The 20,774-nt window shown below is 61.9% G+C and overlaps 1 protein-coding gene across 1 annotated transcript; it reads right to left on the bottom strand.

The window, feature by feature from the left end:
- Positions 1–556: 556 nt before the first annotated feature.
- CHRNB2 (cholinergic receptor nicotinic beta 2 subunit) lies at positions 557–17,501 on the bottom strand. The gene is made up of 6 exons (XM_050930088.1): positions 17,413–17,501; positions 6,186–6,331; positions 5,562–5,606; positions 4,907–5,016; positions 3,568–4,564; positions 557–1,345 (listed from the first exon to the last, which is right to left on the bottom strand). The coding sequence occupies exons 1-6, from the start codon at positions 17,474–17,476 to the stop codon at positions 1,175–1,177; spliced, it is 1,533 nt and encodes a 510-aa protein (XP_050786045.1). The 5' UTR covers positions 17,477–17,501; the 3' UTR covers positions 557–1,174.
- Between the last annotated feature and the right edge of the window lie 3,273 nt (positions 17,502–20,774).

The following is a 20,774-nucleotide window of genomic DNA, read 5'->3' as shown; positions in this document are numbered from 1 at the left end:
CAGAGGTGCCTGCATAAGCAGGGGTGCAGGAACCGCCCTCGCTGGGCTCAGACACCTTGTGCCTGCAGCCAGAACGAGGAGCTGCTGCTCCTCTTGGTGATCCCTGGGCCCAGCAACCTGCTGAGCTCTTGCTCCCACCTGACCCAGAATTCTGCCCCCGACGGTTTCCACTGGAACAAGAAGGGGAGGTGCCTGCTCAGCCCCAGGGCAGCCTGGCTCTGTCCCTGCAGGGCTTGCTCCCTGTGTCCACACTGGGCTGTGTCTTTGCCTTTAAGAGGGTCAGATCTCCCCTTCCCCTGTGTTAAAGTTCCCAGCCCACCTGGAGAACTGCAGCCCTTGTGCCCTCCCAGCCCTGCCTCTCCCCTGCTCCAGGGCGCCCCATGATGAGGGGGCTTAGAAATAAAAGGGGGTCAAATTAAACCAGGTTTTAAACAAATCTCCCCCCCCCAATTCCGTGTGATTATTTATTGGGCTGTGGTGACATTGGAAGCAGCAGTGGACGTCTGAGGCTGCCCAGGGCAGTGTCGCCCCCCCCCCGCCCCTGAGCTTCCAGAGACACAGTTGGCTGAACACAGCGACGGGCTCCGGGCTCAGTGCAGAGGACGTGTCTGGGGCCCGTTCACCCCCAGCTGCTGCCTGCACCCTGCCCTGATGAGCTGGAGCATGCCTAGCCAGCCCTGCCCCCAGCCACATGCGACCTGGCAGCAGCTTCACGGCAGAGATCGAGGGCCCCACTCCACTCACGCCTTGCTACTGTGGGGACTGTTTGGCCTCGCTGATCTCTGGGGGGAGGAGAGCCCTCTTTGTCCCCCAAGCACAGTTGCTGGAGCAGTCCTGTCCTTCCCCCCCCCCCCGCCCCCAGGAAGGGCCGGGGCACCTCGAGCTGCACCCGGCCTCAAGTCTGGGGCTAGATCTGTGCCCAGCCTGTCTCCTCCGTTAGTTCCTGGGATTTTGCTCTCAATGGGGCAGACGTGGAGCACGCCCCCCCAACCCCCAGCAGCAGGAGCCAGGACCCCTTCGGGCAGAGGCAGCACCGAAAACAGCAGCAAGGCCCTGAGAGCCCCCTCCCCAGACTCCCCCGGGCCTGTGTGCTCCAGCCATGCGCACCAGGCCGCTGTCTGCATGGGATGATGGCTCCGTGCACACGGGGCAGGCCGCCTGCCTTCCCCCAGCCCTATTTGGAGCTGGGCGGGCCGTGGTTGAGCTGCAGCAGGGAGTTGGTGGCGTAGTTCTGGAAGAGTGGCTGGAGGAACATGCCGATGGTCCCGAAGACACAGACAAAGACGAAGATCCACAGGAAGAGGCGGTCGATCACCATGGCCACGTATTTCCAGTCCTCGCTCACCTGGAAGGAGACGGTGTGTTCAGGATCCAGGGCACGGCCGCCCCACACACTGGACCTATCTTCCCTCACCAGCCATGCAAGCTGCATCAGCTGCTCTCGCCCCTGCCCATACGGCAGCACTAGGCCTGGCCAGGCGCTCCTGTCCTGTGCTACTTTCCTCTCTTGCTATGGGTCTGGGAAGGAGCAATTTCATGCCTGAGTCATGCTCTCATTTCTATCCTTGGCCAACAGCATCCGCTTCGCAGGGAGCCTGGCTGAGACATGACAGATGGGACCTCAGCGCAGCTTGGAGGAGGGACAGACAGGGAACAAATTAGTTCTGCTGCCTAGAGATCACGGCAAGACCCAAAAATTGGCATGTGCTAGAGGCAGGGACACGAGGAGCCCGGTAACCGGCATTCACCTTCGCTTCCACCAGGCCCTGGGACGGGCAGCTTCCTCCCCTGGGCTGGATTTGTGCTAAGGGAGGCAGAGCTGCAGGTCCTGGCCAGCGGCGAACCTGGCCCAGGCAGAGGCAGTGCAGCCATGTGGCAGGAGCAGGTGGGCTCAGCCCACCTCTGGCACTGTGTAGTTCTGGGCACTGCCACCTCTGCCCTGGACCTGCCATGTAACTTCCGGGAAGTGACTTCCCCTGCAGAGGCCTCTTTGTTCCCCTCTGTAAAGTAGGGATTGTTCCAGGAACGTGGAACTCGACCCATGGGCCACACAGCAAGGGCTGCGCTGGCACCTCCCCCACCGCTCTGCCAATGCCCCACGCTCCGCACCTGCAGCACATGCACCCCTGGGATACCCTAGTACATGCAGCTCTGCACACGGGCCTCCATCCCACCCCCCCTTGCCAAGCCACATGTGCCTAGAGCTCCCCTGCCAGGCCAGGGCTGCCCACATCTCCCCCAAGGGCCTGTGCTGTGCCAGGGGCCGGTGCCCCTCTGAGCTGGGCCCCTCCCTGGATCTCTCCCGCCCACCCCTCATCCAAAAACTGCAGCACCTGAGCTGCTCTCATGAGAGACAGTTCTGGTTACTATAGCAACTCCTAAATCGGGGCCTGGCCTGCTCCTGGAGTGACTGGCTGGGGCAGGAGCTGACGGTCTGGAGGCCCAGGAGGAAGGGATGGGGGCTGGGGGGCTGGGCCTGCTGGAATCCCGCCGCAGGGTTACCCTGGCACTTGGCATATTTGCATTTCACAAGCCCCCACCCTCTGTGTGTTGGCAGAAATCCCACAGCCACAGCCAGCCTCCCTGCCCCCGCCCCTGCCTGCATCTCCCCTGAATATTTCATGGGCTTCCACCGGGGCCCAGCCGAGCAGAAGGAGGATATTGATTTTGGACTTTGCCGTTTGCGTTGAGAGCTCAGGGCCGGCGCCTTCCCGCCAGCCCTGCAGGCTGGGCTTGGAGGAGAGGGAAGCTCGTCCTGCAGCCCCGTCCGGGTCGCCTCCCTCCAGGCCCCCAAGCACAGCACAGCACCGCAGGGCACCGGGTGTGGGCACGCCTCGCGGCTTGTCCCTGCAGGGCTCGTGGGCACCTGGCAGTGCTCCTGTGCAAACATGTCGGTGAATTATGGTCGACCCCCCGTCCCCCGCAGAGGGGTGGTAGTTGGGGGGGGTCTCCCCTGCACTTACGCAGGAGCTGGGCCTAAGGGGCTGTACCCCAGGGCAGAGGGTCCACCCGGCTGTTGTACTGCGGGCTGCCAGCAGGGGGCGCAGCGCTTTCACCACCTCCCTGGGCGACTCCGGCTGCCTCCAGGGATGAAGTTTGCCCACCCCGGCTGGGGAGAGGCCGGTGCCGGGATCTGCTCCGAGCGGGCAGGTTTGCCGTGCTGTCTCTGCCCCAGGCTTGGCAGCAAAGGGGGCAGAGGGAGCCTGCGTGTCTGGGGCAGGACTGTTCCATGCTCAGGCCTGAGCCCACCCTCCGTGGCCACGCATTGCCCAGGTAAGACGTCACGCAGCCACGGAGCAGAGCCCCTGGCCAGCAGCGGGGTCAGCAAAAGAAACCAACATGCACAGGGGTGGAGAGGGCAGTGCCAGGGACACGCATGCTTCTGTACACACACACACACACACACACACACACACACACACACACACAATCCCGGCTGTGTGTGCAGCCACGTACATGCATACAGCCTGCTATGGATGATTGTGCTCACACACAGACGTATCCATTCCCCCTTGCACACCCTCCTCCCACCTTCCCTCTCTGCCTCCGCCAGCTCCCCCGACTCACGCTCTGGTCATCGTCCTCGCTCCTCATGTGGTCTGCAATGAAGCGCACCCCATCTACCGCCTCCTCCACCCCGCAGCAGCACTGCTGGCTGGGTGCTGGGGCCTGCCCCTGCCGCTCCCGGTAGCCATTGGCACTGTCAGCTGCCTCGGTGAACTGCCGGCCGCCCCCCGCGCCAAACTTCGTGATGGTGGCCTGGTTGGCAAAGCAGGTGCAGGAGCGGGCGCTCTCCCTCAAGAAGAAGCTGCTGCTGGTGTGCTCCTGGTTCTGCCGGCGCTGGCGCAGCCGCTGGCGGGCACAGTTCTGGCGCGGCTGCTTCATGAAGAGGACGGTGGGCAGCTTGTCCAGGAAGACCACCTTGACCCAGGGCGGCATAGTGTGGGTGGTGGGTGAGCGGTGGTGCACGTTGAGCACACACACGCTGGTGACGATGGAGAAGGTCACCAGCACCATGGTGAACATCAGGTACTTGCCCACCAGCGGCACGTCCAGCGAGGTGGGCGGCACGATCTTGGAGATGAGCAGCAGGAAGACGGTGAGGGCCAGCAGCACGGAGATGCAGAGCGTCATCTTCTCGCCGCAGTCAGAGGGCAGGTAGAAGACCAGGATGGCCAGCGAGGTGATGAGGATGCAGGGGATGATGAGGTTGATGGTGTAGAAGAGCGGCTTGCGGCGGATGATGAAGTCGTAGGTGATGTCCACGTAGGTGGAGTCGTCAGGGTTCTCGTTCCGCCGCCCTGGCAGGGCGATGATGTCCCACTCGCCGCTGGGCGTGAAGTCATCCAGGCTGGCCACGTCGCTCTTCAACACCAGGTCGATCTCCGTCCGGTCGTAGGTCCACGAGCGGAACTTCATGGTGCAGTTCTGCTGGTCAAACGGGAAGTGCCTGACCTCGATCTTGCAGGCGCTCTTGTAGATGGCCGGGGGCAGCCAGAAGATGCTGCCGTCGTAGGAGACGACCGCGTTGGAGTAAAAGGAGACCTCGTACGTCCCGTCGGCACTGGGGATAGGAGAAGGGCCGTGAGGCGGCAGGGCTCTCTCGCTCCACCAGGACTGTTCTGCCCAGCAGAGCCGGGCTCCGTCTCCCCAGGCAGCAGCCGCCAGGAGCTGGGGATAGGAGTGGAAAACACCCAGCTGGGTTCGCAGCTCCTCTGTGAGTCTGAGCAGAGCCGCTGGGATCTGGGACGGCTGGGAGTGGGGGAACAAGATGCTGCCTCTGCCCACCCCTGAGGCTCCCCCACAGATCAGGCCAAGTCCACTCTGGGCAGAACCCTCAGCCAAAGTGAGTGGGCCCAGAGGCTGGAGCCGCTGGGGGACAGGGGTCCTGGGGGGTGGCACCTACTTGTTGTAGAGGACGACGTCCGGCAGCCAGATGTGCTTGGAGGGCAGGCGCACCTTCTGCATGTTGTCAAAGTCCCCTGGTTTCCAGGTGAGGCGGTAATCCTCCCACTCCTGCGGAGAGCATGGCACGGCCTCAGCACCGCCCGGCCCGCTCCCTGCCGCCCAACAACCCAGGCCTGGCCCCTGCCTCTGCTGCCCAACCGGCCATGCCCCGCCCCTGCCTCCCAATCGGCCCTGGCTCTGGCCCTGCGCCTGCCGCCCAACCGGCCATGCCCGGCCCCTGCCACCCAACTGGTCCTGTCCCTACATCCCAACCGGCCCGGCCCGACCCGGACCCTGCCACCCAACCATCCCTGCCCCTGCCGCCCAACCGGCCATGCCCGGCCCCTGCCACCCAACTGGTCCTGCTCCAACTGCCACCCAACCGGCCCGGCCCAGCCCCTGCTGCCCAACCGGCCCTGTCCCTACATCCCAACCGGCCCGGCCCGGAGCCGGACCCTGCCACCCAACCATCCCTGCCCCTGCCGCCCAACCGGCCGTGCCCGGCCCCTACATCCCAACCGGTCCTGCCCTTGCTCCTACCACCCAACCAGCCCAGCCCCTGCCGCCCAACCAGCCGTGCCTGGCTCTGCTGGGCCCCACGCCAGGCGTCTCACCTGTGTCAGCCACACGTTGGTCGTCATGATCTGTTCCCTCTCATGCTGCAAACAGGACCGAGGCGGCGTTAGCAGGGTCGGGGGCAGAGGGCAGGGCTGGGGCTGGCCGCTATGGGCAGGGACAGCCAGGCAGAGAGCTCAGAGAGGTCAAACTGTATTCCCTCCCCCCACGTGGGTAGCTCAGCAGCAGCCACAGGTGCAGCCCGGCCCCCAGCGCCCCACAGCAGCGCCGGAGCCACCTGTGCTGGCTGGGCAGGGGCGGTGCCAGGAGGGGATTTGCTCCATGGGGCTGTTCTGGCAGCAGAGCTGGGCCAGACCCAGGCCCTTGAGCGTGCATGTACCTGCGTGCAAAGCACGAGTGTGAACAGGGAGCCAGTGTCTCCCTGCACGTGGGGTTGCACATGCACTGGTGTGTCCCCGTGTGGTGGGTTTACACACGTGCCTGTCTGGGAGTGTTTGCAGCCCATGACTGGTGTGAGGGACTGATGCTCAGCACAGCCCAGGAAACCCCTTGTGCCCAGCCTCCCCTCCCACCCCCAAGCACCTTCACCCCTCCAGCACCTGGTCTCTGCCCAGGGCAGCAGGTGCAAGCCCCCCACCGTGCTGCAGACCCAGCAAACTCACCACGCTGATGAGCTGGGCCAGCGACACCATGAGCTGCACGGTCACCAGCTCCGAGCCATTGGTGGCCGGGCGGATCAGCTTGTTGTAGCGGGACGGGTCCAGGAGGTGCTCAACCAGCCGCTCCTCTGTGTCGGTGCCCAGGCTTCCTGAGGGCAAGGGGGGGATCAAGGGGTGAGACCCCAGCACCCACACAGCACCTCTTCCAGCCTGGCCTGCCCCACACCCCACTGGGTCCTGCCAGTGGGAGCTGAGCCGCTGCTCTGGCCCCAAATATTCCTTCCACACCAGCTCCCAGCTGTGGCGTCTGCAGAAGGGTCCAGCGAGGGAGCGGCTGCTGGAATGCCACCACCAGCTCCGAGATGGGCTTGTCTGGGGGCCCGGGGGGCCTAGCGCCTGGCTTGCCCAGCCCAGCATGGGAGGGGGAATCCCAGCTCAGTCTGAGTGCAATGGCCAGACCCCCGCTGCCCCAAGGGACAGGACCCCCGCCAAGTGCTCAGCACTGCCCTCGGGCCCCTGCCAGACAGGCAGCCCGGACAATAACACTCACCTGGCTGTTCCCGGGGAGGGTTTGTTCCAACTATGGGGGCCTGTCCTGGAGTGTGGGGGAGTCAAGGCCCTGCACCCCCACTTCCTGCCATTCACCGGGACTCTCAGCCAGCCAGTAACCCAGAAGGTTTATTAGATGACAGGAACACAGTCCCAAGCAGGGCTTGTAGGTACAACCAGGACCCCTCAGCCAGGTCCCTCTGGGGGGCAAGGAGCTTAGACCCCAGACTTGGGGTTCCCTGCCTCTTCCCAGCCAGCCCCAAACTGAAACCAAAAACCCCTCCAGCAGGCTCCCTCCCTTTGTCCAGCTTGCCTGGCAAAGGTGTCGACTCCCCACCCCCTTCCCGGCTCAGGTTACAGACTCAGGTACCGTCCCTCACCTAAAGTCATCCCCTGCTCTCCTATCCCCCACGCAGACAGCCCCAGTAAAACTAAATGACATTCCCAGGTCAGTCTACCCCACTCTTTCCTGCGTCACAGGGCCCTTCAGCCCTTCTTGGGGCACAGCCCCCTCATCACCAGCCCCACTCAGGGAGGGCCGGACGTGGAGGGTCCGAGTGGTTTTCAGTGAGCAGCAGGGTGTGACCCTGGTGTCCTGGCCAAATCTCAGTGTGGGGTGTGACATTCACCCTCCCTAAACTGCCCCAACAGGCTCCCATAGATACGGGATTTGCCTTTCCTGTCAAACTCTTGGCAGCATTGCTGTGGGGCTGTTAAACAGCCTGCACACCTCACCCCAGAGGCGGCTGCATCTCGGTGCTGGATGAGGAATCCCTGTATAACCAGCCCCTGCACCTCACCCCAGAGGCAGCTGCAGCTTGGTGCCGGACGAGGAATCTCTGTATAACCAGCCATGGCACCTCACCCCAGAGGCAGCTGCATCTTGGTGCCAGGCGAGGAATCTCTGTATAACCAGCCCCTGCACCTCACCCCAGAGATGGCTGCATCTTGGTGCTGGGTGAGCAGTTCCCTCTCTCAGTCTGTAAAGCAGTTTGGGGTGAAAGGGGTGTTAGAAACATGACCTATTCATATAACTGCAGTACTGGGTCCTGCAGCTAAGACAGACACATGGAGAGGAAGCAGACCTACAGACAGACAGCAAGAAATGGGGCTTATTCTACAGCCCCCCAGCTTTGCCCCTGCCCTCCGGTCCCACATACCACCAGCGCCTGGGGTCAGAACCCCATGGCTGGGAATACCCGCCCACATGTGCACACGGATCCTGGCCCATCAGCCCCCATTGTCCTGTCTGAGCCAGGCCGGAGCCCTGGCTCCTCGGGACATTCATCCCCAGAGCAGCTCGGCGCCTGCCCGCCCACCCGTCCTTGGGGATGAAGGCGCTGGTGACTGACAGGCTGCTTCAAAGGGCCTGTAATGAGCCTTGCCCGTGGGGTCAGGGCCTGCGGAGGATTCTGGGGCTGGCACTCGGGCACCGTCTCATCTTGCCTCCTCCTGGGCGCCGCTGATAGCTCTGTGCTCGCGGGCCCTCTGCCCCTCATTACACGCTGCCTTTGTAGCCAGCCCAGCAGCCGGCTCCGTCCTTATCACTAATCACCAAGGAGCCAAGCCCAGCTGGAGCAGGGTTACACCGTGGGGGATTTGGCCCAGTGCGTGCAGCTCACCACGGGCAGGGGGGATGCCAGGCTGAGCGCCAGGCAGGGCGGAGGCCTCATGCCGCTGATGTCCCCCCTGCCCCAGTTCTGAGCCTCAGCGAGTGGGGGCTGCTGGGGGAGGGGAACAGGCAGGGGGGTGAGTGCCTGGTGGGGAGGGCCCAGCTGCAGGGGTGCTTGGGCCAGGTGCCGGCTCTGCTCCGGAGGCTGCCCTGTGCTCAGCCCCATGCTCAGCCGCACCCTCCCACTTCCCTGGGCCTGTGGGTTTATTCCCTTGCTCCCATGTCCAGGGCTCTGCAGCCCCAGATGCCTCCCTGGGCTGGTGCAGGGGTGTGACCGTCTGTCCGTCCATGCACCACCCTTGGCACTCCCCTGTTCTGAGCCCTGTCGCCAACTGAGCAACTGCTCCACCCTGCCCCACGTGGGGCTGAGGGGGCCCGTCTCATCAGCCTGCTGGGTCCCGGCCAGGGAAGGGGAGAGGAAGGCAGAGCAGGGGCCCAGCGCTGCCCTCCCTTGGTGCCTGTCACTCTGCATCCCCCACCCCCCTTTTCCCAGTCCTGGCAGCAGACTCACTGCTTGTCACTGTCAATCAGCCGCTCCTCCTGCCTCACCCCCCCAGGATCTGCCCCAGCCGCTGCTGCAGCTGGATCCCAACTACCCCCCTGCCAGGCTGCAAGGGGTGCAGCGACTGCCGAGTTTCAAAATAACCCCTCTCAGCCAGGGGGGCACAGAGCTCGCTCTGGGGCTGGCGGGCGAGTGCAGGGCTGCAGGTAAGACCCAGCACCCGCTGCACTAGAGACACCTCCTCCCCTTGCTGCTAGAGGGCATGGCAGCTCAGCGGGGGCAGCAGGGCGAGCTCCCGGGCCCAGGAGCTGGGCAGTGGCAGGGAGGGATGCAGCTCTGGGCAGGGCTGGGAGCTGGAGGGAATGGCTGCACCATGTGTAGATCTCAAAGCATGTGGCACAGGAGGCCAGTATCATTTTATAGGTGGGGAAACTGAGGCACAGAGACAGTAAGTGACTTGCCCCAGGTCCCTCAGCAGAGCCAGGCATGGAACACCCTCCCCACCATGTCTTCTGAGTGCCGGGCCAGGCCACTAAACCACAGGGCCCCTCCCCTTCCAGCTGACACCCCGGTCCAAGCCTTGGCACGACTCGGCTCAGCTGCCCCCACCCCACTGGCTAACGCTCCCTCACGCTCCCCTCGGAAGCCAGGGCACAACACCCGCGTTTCCTGACAGTGTAACCGCGTCTCTGGGCCGGGGCTCAGGCAGGCCGCAAAGCGCAGCGAGGGCTTGAGTCCGAGAGCTCTGAAATATCGATCCAGGCACAACGCCAACCCCGAAAGTGCAGTTTCCAGGCAGAGACGGGGGAGGGGCACAGAAACAAGCTACGTTCCACAAACTCGTTTTTCTGCCAGCGCTGACCAGAGCTCGGAAATATGGGGCTGATCCGTGAGAGGCTGAGGATCAGGACTGGGACACGGGGCCTTTCCCCTGTAGGGGTCATCGGCTCCGATCCAGCCCCGGGGCGGGGACTGGCTGGCTCGGGGAGCAGGGAATGGGACACGGGGCCTTTCCCTTGTAGGGGTCATTGGCTCCGATCCAGCCCCGGGGCGGGGACTAGCTGGCTCGGGGAGCAGGGAATGGGACTTGAGGCCTTTCCCCTGTAGGGGTCATCGGCTCCGATCCAGCCCCGGGGTGGGGACTGGCTGGCTCGGGGAGCAGGGAATGGGACTTGGGGCCTTTCCCCTGTAGGGGTCACTGACTCCGAGTCATAAAGTGGGTGGAAATGCCCCGCTCAGAATCACACTCCCCCGTGTGGGGCTCTGCACCTCCCCAGCCAAGCCCCAAGCAGGGGGGTGGATCGGGGCATAGCTGAGCGCACTGCACACTGGCTAGTCTCTGCTTCCAGGGGAAGCTGAGCAGAAGAGCCTTGAGGCTGCTCTTACTTCTGCCTAAAGCCACCTCCCCCCGCCAGGAACAGGGCCACTGAGAATTGAGCCCTGCCTGACCAGGCCAGCCGAGGAGGAGACGCTGGCATAGCCACCCACGCCCCAGGCCGACGGGCGGAGGGTAAACCCACCTGGGAAGGGGCGAGAGACAGAGCGAGGCTAAGTGGCTGCAGCCAAACACACAGGGGCTGTCTGAGGGCCCAGCCCTGTTCCAGCCACATTCCCCCACCCCCAGTGTTGCCAGCTGGGGTAGAAGAGAGGGTAAATGAGGGACAGTGGGACCTTTGGGGGGCCTAGGGAGCCCTGCCCCCCGGCAGTGTCTCAGCTGGGCCCTTCCCGAGTGAGTCGGCTTCTCCTGCGTGGGGCCGTGTTGTGTCACACGAAGAGGCCGGTGCCACGTGGGGCCGTGTTCTGTCATACGACAGGGCTGGTCCCGCGTGAGGCCGTGTTGTGTCACACGACAGGGCAGGGCCCGCGTGGGGCCGTGTTGTGTCACACGAAGAGGCCGGTGCCACGTGGGGCCGTGTTCTGTCATACGACAGGGCTGGTCCCGCGTGAGGCCGTGTTGTGTCACACGACAGGGCAGGGCCCGCGTGGGGCCGTGTTGTGTCACACGAAGAGGCCGGTGCCACGTGGGGCCGTGTTCTGTCATACGACAGGGCTGGTCCCGCGTGAGGCCGTGTTGTGTCACACGACAGGGCAGGGCCCACGTGAGGCCGTGTTGTGTCACACGACAGGGCCGGGCCCGCGTGGGGCCATGTGGTGTCACACGACAGGGCCGGGCCCGCATGGGGCCGTGTTGTGTCACATGAAGGGGCCAGTCCAGTGTGGGGCCGTGTTGTGTCACATGAAGGGGCTGGTCGCACGTGGGGCCGTGTTGTGTCACACAAAGGGGCCGGGCCTGCGAGGCAGCTGGTCCCCCCAAAGCCAGGCTGCAGGATGGGGCTCACAGAGGGAAGCAGCAGCCGCAGAACGAAGACCAGCTGAGCTTTGCCCTCTCCCACAGCAAGGTGCCACTTTTCCTAGCCCTCCCACAAGTGCCTCTGGAAGCTCCTCCCCGAGCCGGAGCTTTGGTCCCAAGTGTCAAACCCCAGGAGATAAATGGCACCAGAAGCTCCCATTGACCCGAGGAAGGAACAGAAACCTCAGCAGAGCTGGGAGGGCCTTGCTGGTGCAGTGGAGTTCAGCAGGGAAGAAGCTGATATTGCTCAACCCTGCCCTTGTTGCTGCCAGCCTGCAAATCTCTTGAGAAGCAGATGTGGGTTTGCAGAAGAAAAGGCTGGTCTGTGAACTAGGGCCAAGCAGGAAGGACACGGTGTGAGACTGGGCGTATTTCAGCCAAGGGCCTCTCCAGGCTGCTTTGGGGGTCACCGGGTCCCCAGGGCTCCTGGCTGCTGGCTGCTGCAGCTAAGCTAAAAGTTTCCATTGGTTACAAAAGGGTTTGGCGTTTCCTTAGTCTGTGTCCTTCAAACCACAATTTGAGGACTTCAATAACTCGGACATAGGTTAGGGGTTTGTTATAAAAGTGGAGGGGTAGGGTTCTGTGGCCTGCTTTGTGCAGGAGGTCAGACTAGATGATCACATTGGTCCCTTCTGACCTTAAAGTCTATGAGTCTATGAGTCAGCTGCAGCTCAGAGCAAGGGGAATCACCCTCCACAGCCTGGGCTTAATTTCCAAGGTGTGAAATATCTAATCACCCCGAGTCCCAGCTGCAGCCCCTGGCCCAGCTGCCTCACAGCCCTTCACGCTTCCAAGACGAATTGTGTCCTTCCGCTCTACTGCGTATTGAGAACTGAAACCCCGAGAGCCTCTCTGGCCCCTGCAGCACATTTCTGTAAGCACATGCTTCACAGCAGCAGCCTCAGACCAAATTCCCCCTCCCCTCTGCACTGTGGTGCTAGTTGGCTGCTGCTCTCTGCCCCAGACACAGCCGCATTTAATGTTCTTGGCGACCCTTTGGGCTGTGATGCTGGAGGAACTCACATTTCACAGAGGTGGGGTGAAGGTCAGTTCCACATCCATCGTCTCACTTCAGAAACGAGCTGCAAGTGCAGCTGCTTCTCGGGGAACAGTTCCGTTGAGCACTGCCAGTCTGCGCAGCACTTGGCATTGGATTAACCCCACACGCCCAGGAGGGCGCCACTCTCCTGAGGGGGAACAAGGCAGCAGCTCCCGGGGCCGTGTCTGTAGCACCAGCCTGTGCTCTTTGACCAGCACTACGCTAAAGCCACTGGGGGCTTTTTCCTGGACTGCAGCGGACTTTGGATCAGCCCCACTAAGCCAGGCAAGAATCCAGGCTCCAGCAATGGCGCAAGGAGCCCCCAGCCCTGGGAACCAGCGACAAGGCCTGGGGTGGAAGGAAGTGGGGTCAATCCAGCCACCCACCGGAATTGCCATCTCCCACCAGCCTAGCTCACTCGCCTGTCAGCCGCAGTGCTGAGTCCCAAGGCGCAAGGCGCCCCACGAGGTGTGGGGGGAGTTTCCCAAAGGCAAAGAACATTTTCCCTGCCCCCGTCAGTGAGCGGGTGGCTCGTGCAAAAGAGTTTAGGGCCCTTCTGCACTATTTTTATCCTGGCTAATGTAATGGCAGCTGCTGTCATCATGCAATGCATTTTCCAATCCTGCTAAACATTCCAGCGTGGTTATATCTTGTGGCAAGGAGTTCCACAGGCTATATCTGCATTGTGAAAAAAGCTTTCGTCTCTCAGTTTTACATTTCCGGACGGTCAATTCCAAGTGCGTGCATGTGTGTGTTCACACCTAGCCCCACCTGGGGCTCAGGTTTCCAGCAGCTGCTTTGTTCACAGCTGGGGAGTGCTGGGTGTTGGACACCTATGAGGAAGCTGCCCAGACAATGAATGTGCAAACACAATTGATGTCCAGCCAGAAGAGCGTTTAGCACTGCAAGATATAACCTGCTCTGGGAGTGTAACCAAACCTCTGTCTCTGCTACAGCACAAAGCAGCCAGGGATGACTCAGGTACGGAAATCATTGAATTCAAAGTTGGCCCTGTATGGGGAGCTCCCCGGCAACCTGGGCCCGGCAGGGCTTGTCAGTAACTTTTTCTCTCTGTGTGGCCTGACAGCTGGATGCCTGCGATGTGTCACCGCAGTTAACACAAAGCCCCCGCTGTCACCTCTGGGGTGCCCAGGCTCAGCAGCTCCAGCTCTGTGACTAATGGGAGTCAGGGCAGTAAATCATGCTGAGCAGCCAGCATGGTGCAGAAAAGCTGGGGGAAGGGCACTGAGCCGGGGGGACATGTCTGGGGCTGAGCACCGCCCGGTTCGCACTGCACCACCCTGCACTGCAAGAGCTACAGCTAGAGTCTGCCTCTGGCACAACGTGAGGCCCAAACAGTGTCTGTCTGTCTGGCAAATCTCCATTCACCACAGCCCCTGTCTGTCCAGCGGCAGCCCATGCTGTGGGACCTGAGCACTATTTCCATCTGAAGGGGGAGGTGGGATCTGGAAGTGCCTGGCTAACAAGGGAGATTTGACTTTTTCTAATCCCCCTTGTTCCTCTGGAATTAACATGATCTCGCGCCTAACTGAACAGAGCTGGCCTGCTGCTGATTGTTGCCTAGGGTGAGCGTGAGTGTGTCTGGGGTGAGTGTGTGTGTGTGTGTGTGTGTGGTGAATGTGTCAGGTGTATGTGTGTGTATGTGTGTGGTGAGTGTGTCTGGTGTGAGAGTGTCTGGGGTGAGTGTGTGTGTGTGTGTGTGGTGAATGTGTCAGGTGAGTGTGTGTGTGTGTGGTGAGTGTGTGTGTGGTGAGTGTGTCTGGGGTGAGTGTGTGTGTGTGGTGAATGTGTCAGGTGAGTAAGTTTGTGTGTGTGTTGTGAGTGTGTCTGGGGTGAGTGTGTCTGGGGTGAGTGAGTGAGTGTGTGTGTGTGTGTGTGTGTGTGTGTGTGTGTGTGTGGTGAATGTGTCAGATGAGTGTGTGTGTGGTGAGTGTGTCTGGGTGAGTGTGTGTGTGTGGTGAATGTGTCAGGTGTGTGTGTGTATGTGTGTGGTGAGTGTGTCTGGGGTGAGTGAGTGAGTGTGTGTGTGTGTGGTGAATGTGTCAGGTGAGTGTGTGTGTGTGGTGAGTGTGTCTGGGTGAGTGTGTGTGTGGTGAATGTGTCAGGTGAGTAAGTGTGTGTGTGTGTTGTGAGTGTGTCTGGGGTGAGTGTGTCTGGGTGAGTGTGTGTGTGTGGTGAATGTGTCAGGTGTGTGTGTATGTGTGTGGTGAGTGTGTCTGGGGTGAGTGAGTGAGTGTGTGTGGTGAATGTGTCAGGTGAGTGTGTGTGTGTGTGGTGAGTGTGTCTGGGTGAGTGTGTGTGTGTGGTGAATGTGTCAGGTGAGTGTGTGTGTGTGGTGAGTGTGTCTGGAGTGAGTGTGTGTGTGTGTGTGGTGAATGTCTCAGGTGAGTGAGTGTGTGTGTGTGGTGAGTGTGTCTGGGGTGAGTGTGTGTGTGTGTGGTGAATGTGTCAGGTGTGTGTGTGTGTATGTGTGTGGTGAGTGTGTCTGGTGTGAGAGTGTCTGGGGTGAGTGTGTGTGTGTGTGTGTGGTGAATGTGTCAGGTGAGTGTGTGTGTGTGGTGAGTGTGTGTGTGGTGAGTGTGTCTGGGGTGAGTGTGTGTGTGTGGTGAATGTGTCAGGTGAGTAAGTTTGTGTGTGTGTTGTGAGTGTGTCTGGGGTGAGTGTGTCTGGGGTGAGTGAGTGTGTGTGTGTGTGTGTGTGTGTGGTGAATGTGTCAGATGAGTGTGTGTGTGGTGAGTGTGTCTGGGTGAGTGTGTGTGGAGGCTGAATGTGTCAGGTGTGTGTGTATATGTGTGGTGAGTGTGTCTGGGGTGAGTGTCTGGGGTGAGTGAGTGAGTGTGTGTGTGTGTGTGTGTGGTGAATGTGTCAGGTGAGTGTGTGTGTGTGGTGAGTGTGTCTGGGTGAGTGTGTGTGTGGTGAATGTGTCAGGTGAGTAAGTGTGTGTGTGTGTTGTGAGTGTGTCTGGGGTGAGTGTGTCTGGGTGAGTGTGTGTGGGGGGTGAATGTGTCAGGTGTGTGTGTATGTGTGTGGTGAGTGTGTCTGGGGTGAGTGAGTGTGTGCGTGTGTGGTGAATGTGTCAGGTGAGTGTGTGTGTGTGTGGTGAGTGTCTGGGTGAGTGTGTGTGTGTGGTGAATGTGTCAGGTGAGTGTGTGTGTGTGGTGAGTGTGTCTGGAGTGAGTGTGTGTGTGTGTGTGTGGTGAATGTCTCAGGTGAGTGAGTGTGTGTGTGGTGAGTGTGTCTGGGATGTTGTGTGTGTGGTGAATGTGTCAGGTGAGTGTGTGTGTGGTGAGTGTGTCTGGGTGAGTGTGTGTGTGGTGAATGTGTCAGGTGAGTAAGTGTGTGTGTGTGTTGTGAGTGTGTCTGGGGTGAGTGTGTCTGGGTGAGTGTGTGTGTGTGGTGAATGTGTCAGGTGTGTGTGTATGTGTGTGGTGAGTGTGTCTGGGGTGAGTGAGTGTGTGTGTGTGTGTGTGGTGAATGTGTCAGGTGAGTGTGTGTGTGTGGTGAGTGTGTCTGGAGTGAGTGTGTGTGTGTGGTGAATGTCTCAGGTGAGTGAGTGTGTGTGTGGTGAGTGTGTCTGGGATGTTGTGTGTGTGGTGAATGTGTCAGGTGAGTGTGTGTGTGTGTGGTGAGTGTGTCTGAGGTGAGTGTGTCTGGGGTGAGTGTGTCGGGTATGCATGTGAGTGCGTCTGAGGTAAGTGTGTGTATCTGTGGGTGTGGGTGTGCACCCGCTAGACACACCCACTCTAGATCTGGAAATATTCCCTGACAATCCCTTCTCCTGCCCAGCTGAATGGCCGGTAAGTGCAGAGATTCTCTCTGGCAAGAGGCAGTTCTGGGGGGCCCAGCTCTGAGCCCAGGGGAGCTCCAGGGCCCTTGACACCAGCTGAGACCCCCCCCCGCATTGGGGGCAGCGGAACTGGGACTAACCCAGTAGAAACAAACCTGACTTTGAAACCTGAAGCCGGGGGGAGGCAGAGGCGCGCTGGGCCCTGGCCCCCTTAGCCCGGCCTGCGGGGGGGGGCACGCAGGGGAGAGAAAGGCCCCACCAGTGCCAGCCCCAGGGGTCCCGTGGTACCCCGGCCTCGGCTTTCTTCCCCGTTAGGACTAGAAGTCACCCCCCCGCCCGCCTCCCGCAGCTGGGCACAGGGTCCGCCCGGCATTAGGGGCTTTGTCTTAGCACACCCGCCCCCAAGGGCTGCCGGGCTTCCCGAGCTGCTACCCGGGCACAGCCGGGCCCCCCCCCCCGGGCACAAGCGGGGCTCGCAGGCCCGGCCCGGCCCCCCCGGCACAAGCGGGCCCCCCCCGGGCACAAGCGGGGCCCCCCCTAGGGACAAGCGGGGCTCGCAGGCCCGGCCCGGCCCCCCCGGCACAAGCGGGCCCCCCCCGGGCACAAGCGGGGCCCCCCCCGGGGACAAGCGGGGCTCGCAGGCCCGGCCCGGCCCCCCCTGGCACAAGCGGGCCCCCCCCCCGGGCACAAGCGGGGCCCCCCCCGGGGACAAGCGGGGCTCGCAGGCCCGGCCCGGCCCCCCCTGGCACAAGCGGGCCCCCCCCGGGCACAAGCGGGGCCCCCCCCGGGGACAAGCGGGGCTCGCAGGCCCGGCCCGGCCCCCCGGCACAAGCGGGCCCCCCCCGGGCACAAGCGAGGCTCGCAGCCCCCCCCCGGGCACAGCCGGCCCCCCCCGGGCACAAGCGAGGCTCGCAGCCCCCCCCTGGGCACAGCCGGCCCCCCCCCGGGCACAAGCGAGGCTCGCAGCCCCCCCCCGGGCACAGCCGGGCCCCCCGGGCACAAGCGGGGCTCGCAGGCCCGGCCCCCCCCCCCCGGGCACAGCCGGGCCCCCCCCCGGGCACAAGCGGGGCTCGCAGGCCCGGCCCCCCCCCCGGGCACAGCCGGGCCCCCCCGGGCACAAGCGGGGCTCGCAGGCCCGCCCCCCCCGGGCACAGCCGGGCCCTCCCGGGCACAAGCGAGGCTCGCAGCCCCCCCCCCCCGGGCACAGCCGGGCCCCCCCGGGCACAAGCGGGGCTCGCAGGCCCGGCCCCCGCCGGCACAGCCGGCCCCCCCCGGGCACAAGCGGGGCTCGCAGGCCCGGGGGCACTTACTTGCCAGGAGGCCGAGCAGGCAGAGGCGCAGGAGCGAGGCCATGGGGGCGGGCGGCGGCTGCATCCTCTAGCGGCGGCGGGACATGTCCCGGCGGAGCGGGGGGCCGGGGCTGCAGAGCGGCGCGAACCGGCCGCTGTCCCCGGTGCTGAAGCGGCTGCGCCGGCCCCTGCGCGGCTCTGTCCTGGGTGCTGGAGGCGGCGGAGCGCGGGCGGGTCCGGGCGCTGCTCAGACCCCGGCTGGCTGCGCCGCCCCCGTGCGCCGCCCCCTGCGCGCTGCAGCCGCTCGCGTCCCCCCCGCCCCGCGCTGCGCTGCGCTGAGCTGCGCGGGCCGGCGGCTCCCAGCGCCCGGCGGCTGCGGCGGGGCGGGGACCGGGGCTGGGGAGCGAGCGCCCCGAGAGCCGCGCCGAGCAGCGATGGACCGAGCGGCCCCGGCTGGCAGGGGGCTGAGCTCACGGGGGTGCGTGTGTGTGTGAGTGAGTGTGTGTGTGTGAGAGAGAGAGAGCAGTGTGTGTGAGACAGAGACAGTGTGAGAGAGAGCAGTGTCTGTGTGTGTGTGAGTGAGTGTGTGTGTGTGAGAGAGAGAGAGCAGTGTGTGAGACAGAGACAGTGTGAGAGAGAGCAGTGTCTGTGTGTGTGTGAGTGAGTGTGTGTGTGTGAGAGAGAGAGAGCAGTGTGTGAGACAGAGACAGTGTGAGAGAGCAGTGTCTGTGTGTGTGTGTGTGTCTGTGATCACTGTATCTGCGCATTTGTGTGTGTGTGATCACTGTGTATGTGTGTGTGGGATCACTGTATCTGTATGTCTGTGTGTGATCACTGTGTGTGTGTGTGCGTGCACACGCACCAATGTGGTCACTGTGTGTGTTTGTGCATATAATCACTGTGTGTGTGTGAGAGAGAGAAAGCAAGCGATCACTGTGTGTGTCAATGGGTCACTGTGGGTGTGTGTGATCACTATGCATGTGATCACTGCATGGGGGGTGCATACAATCAGTATGTGTGTGATTGCTGAGCTTGTGGGTGTGCATATGAGTGTGTATGGGGGGGGCATGCATCCTCGTAATCACTAATCCTGCCCTGAACCCTGCTAAACCAGTGTCGCTCTTCCTCCCACTGCTCTGTGACCTCGTTTTAGCATGTGCGATGGCACGGCTGGGGGATGGGATGTCACCCCCACACACACTCTGTATAGCACCAAGCGTGTCGGTGGCAGTCGCTAGAGGCCATGTGACCTGCCATCCTGCTGACATACAGCTGGGTACAGAGAGGGCCTTGAGGGCTTGGCTACACTGGAGAGTTGCAGCGCTGGTGGTGGCTTTACAGCGCTGCGACTTACTCACTGTCCACACTTGCAAGGCACATCCAGCGCTGTATCTCCCTGGCTGCCGCGCTGGCTGTACTCCTGCTCTGCCTGGGGTATAACGATTGCAGCGCTGGTGACGCAGCACTGCTCTGCCCGTGTGGCCACCAAAAGCGCTGTCATTGGCCTCCAGAGGTATTCGGAGATATCCCAGAATGCCTGTTCAGCCACTCCCAACAGCGCTGCAAATGCTGCAAATGTGGCCACAGTGCAGCGCTGGTAGCTGTCAGTGTGACCACACTGCAGCGCTTGCCCTACACAGCTGTAACTCCCAGCGCTGTACAGCTGCAAGTGTAGCCACACCCTATGGCTAGCAGACGAAGGCAGAACAATCCAAAGGCTGGAAGCTGGAGCTGGCCGAATTCAGGTGCAGTTTTGTACCAGGGAAGGCGATTGGCCAGTTTTCAGCCCAAGGGCCAGGGGGATTCTCTGTCATTGACACGTTTAAATCGAGCTGGTCTGTTTTCCCACACTATAGGTCTTAGCACAGGCCCAGCGCTCGGCCTCGAGGCACAGTTAATTCAGGGGAGCCCTGCAGCCTGAGCTATACAGGAGGTCAGATCTGGTGGTCACAGATGGCCCTGCGGCAGTAGAACCTCTGGCTGCAGCTGGACACCCCTGCCTTTCTCTTCCCGCGTCACATGGGTGCAAGGGGACTGGCCACCTGGCTCCTCCATGGCTGGAAACCAGCTGAGCCCCACTGACTCCAGAGGAGTTCTGCTGTTCTGCTCCCGGTGCAGACCTGCCCAAGGAGCCAGTGATTGTATTTTCTCTGGTTCTGGGCATGGGGCAAAGGGCTGCTGTGCCAGGAGAGGCTCTGGCTTTGGGCTGGGACATGAAAGGCAGGTCCTGACTGCTCCATGCTAAAAATCCTTTATAATAATAGGAGATATACCAATCTCCTAGAACTGGAAGGGACCTTGAAAGGTCATCAAGTCCAGCTCCCTGCCTTCACTAGCAAGACCAATTTTTGCCCCAGATCCCTAAGTGGCCCCCTCAAGGATTGAACTCACAACCCTGGGTTTAGCAGGCCAATGCTCAAACCACTGATGCTTTGCACAAGAGTTGGGTGTAAACCCCAGTGTCCTGGATAAACTCCAACCAGAGCAGCATCTTCCCACCTCCCTGAAAGCCCAGGTAGCCTCACTTGCTCATATTCTAAACTGCTATGCAGTGTGTCTATTAAACAGCTGCCACACCCCACCCCAGAGGCAGCTGCAATTCAGGGGATAGTGAAGCTATATAACACAGGCCCTGGTGCTGTGGGATGTGTGGCTGAAAGATGCTATTTCAGATTGTGAGTCCTCTGCCTCTCTTCTGTCACTACGGCACCCAGCCCAGTGAGGTCCTGGTGCGAATGGGCATTTGGGTGCTACCACAATACAGGTATTCACAACAGAGACCTGGCAGAACTCTGTGAATGTTCTTGGAGTGAAGAGCCCTGGCCCCTGGTCCTTTTGGGAATGGGGCTGGATTTCGGACTGACAGGACTGTGTGACCCCAGAGAGAAAGTGACCCTCCAAGCTCCTCCCTGGCAGAGATGCCACCCTAGACTGCAAAGGCAGCTGCTTCCACTGCAGCTTCTCCCCTCCCCAGCTCCCACCGCCGAAGGCAGGTCACAGCTGGCCAGGGTAAGATTCTCCTGCTCTGCCCTGTCCATGCTATTAGTTACTGGACTGTTTTTCCTCCCATGGTTCCGACTTTCCTCCCCCCTCCCTGCTGCCCTCAGTGGAATCCTGGCTCCTTTTCCGCAAAGCCTGGCTACGTCTTTTTCTCTTTTCAGACCCTTTCGGCTCCTAGAAGTGTTAGCCGTGGCGTCCTTCTCAGACCCGTTTCTATCACGTCGCACCCACCCGTCAGCTGCGCGGACACCAAGTGAGAGACCGTCCCTGCCCCAAGGAGCCAAGACAGATGAAGAAAGGGTCGTATCCGCATTCTGCTCCTTTCCTCCAATCCAGCCCCCCCAGCTGCACGAGGGGCCATCTGAGCTGGGAACGGGGGTGTT

This window comes from Gopherus flavomarginatus, chromosome 20 (assembly GCF_025201925.1).
Source record: "Gopherus flavomarginatus isolate rGopFla2 chromosome 20, rGopFla2.mat.asm, whole genome shotgun sequence".
Classification (NCBI taxonomy): Eukaryota; Metazoa; Chordata; order Testudines; family Testudinidae; genus Gopherus; species Gopherus flavomarginatus.
The sequence above is the reverse complement of the archived record's forward strand: the minus strand, read 5'-3'. Positions and strand labels throughout refer to the sequence as shown.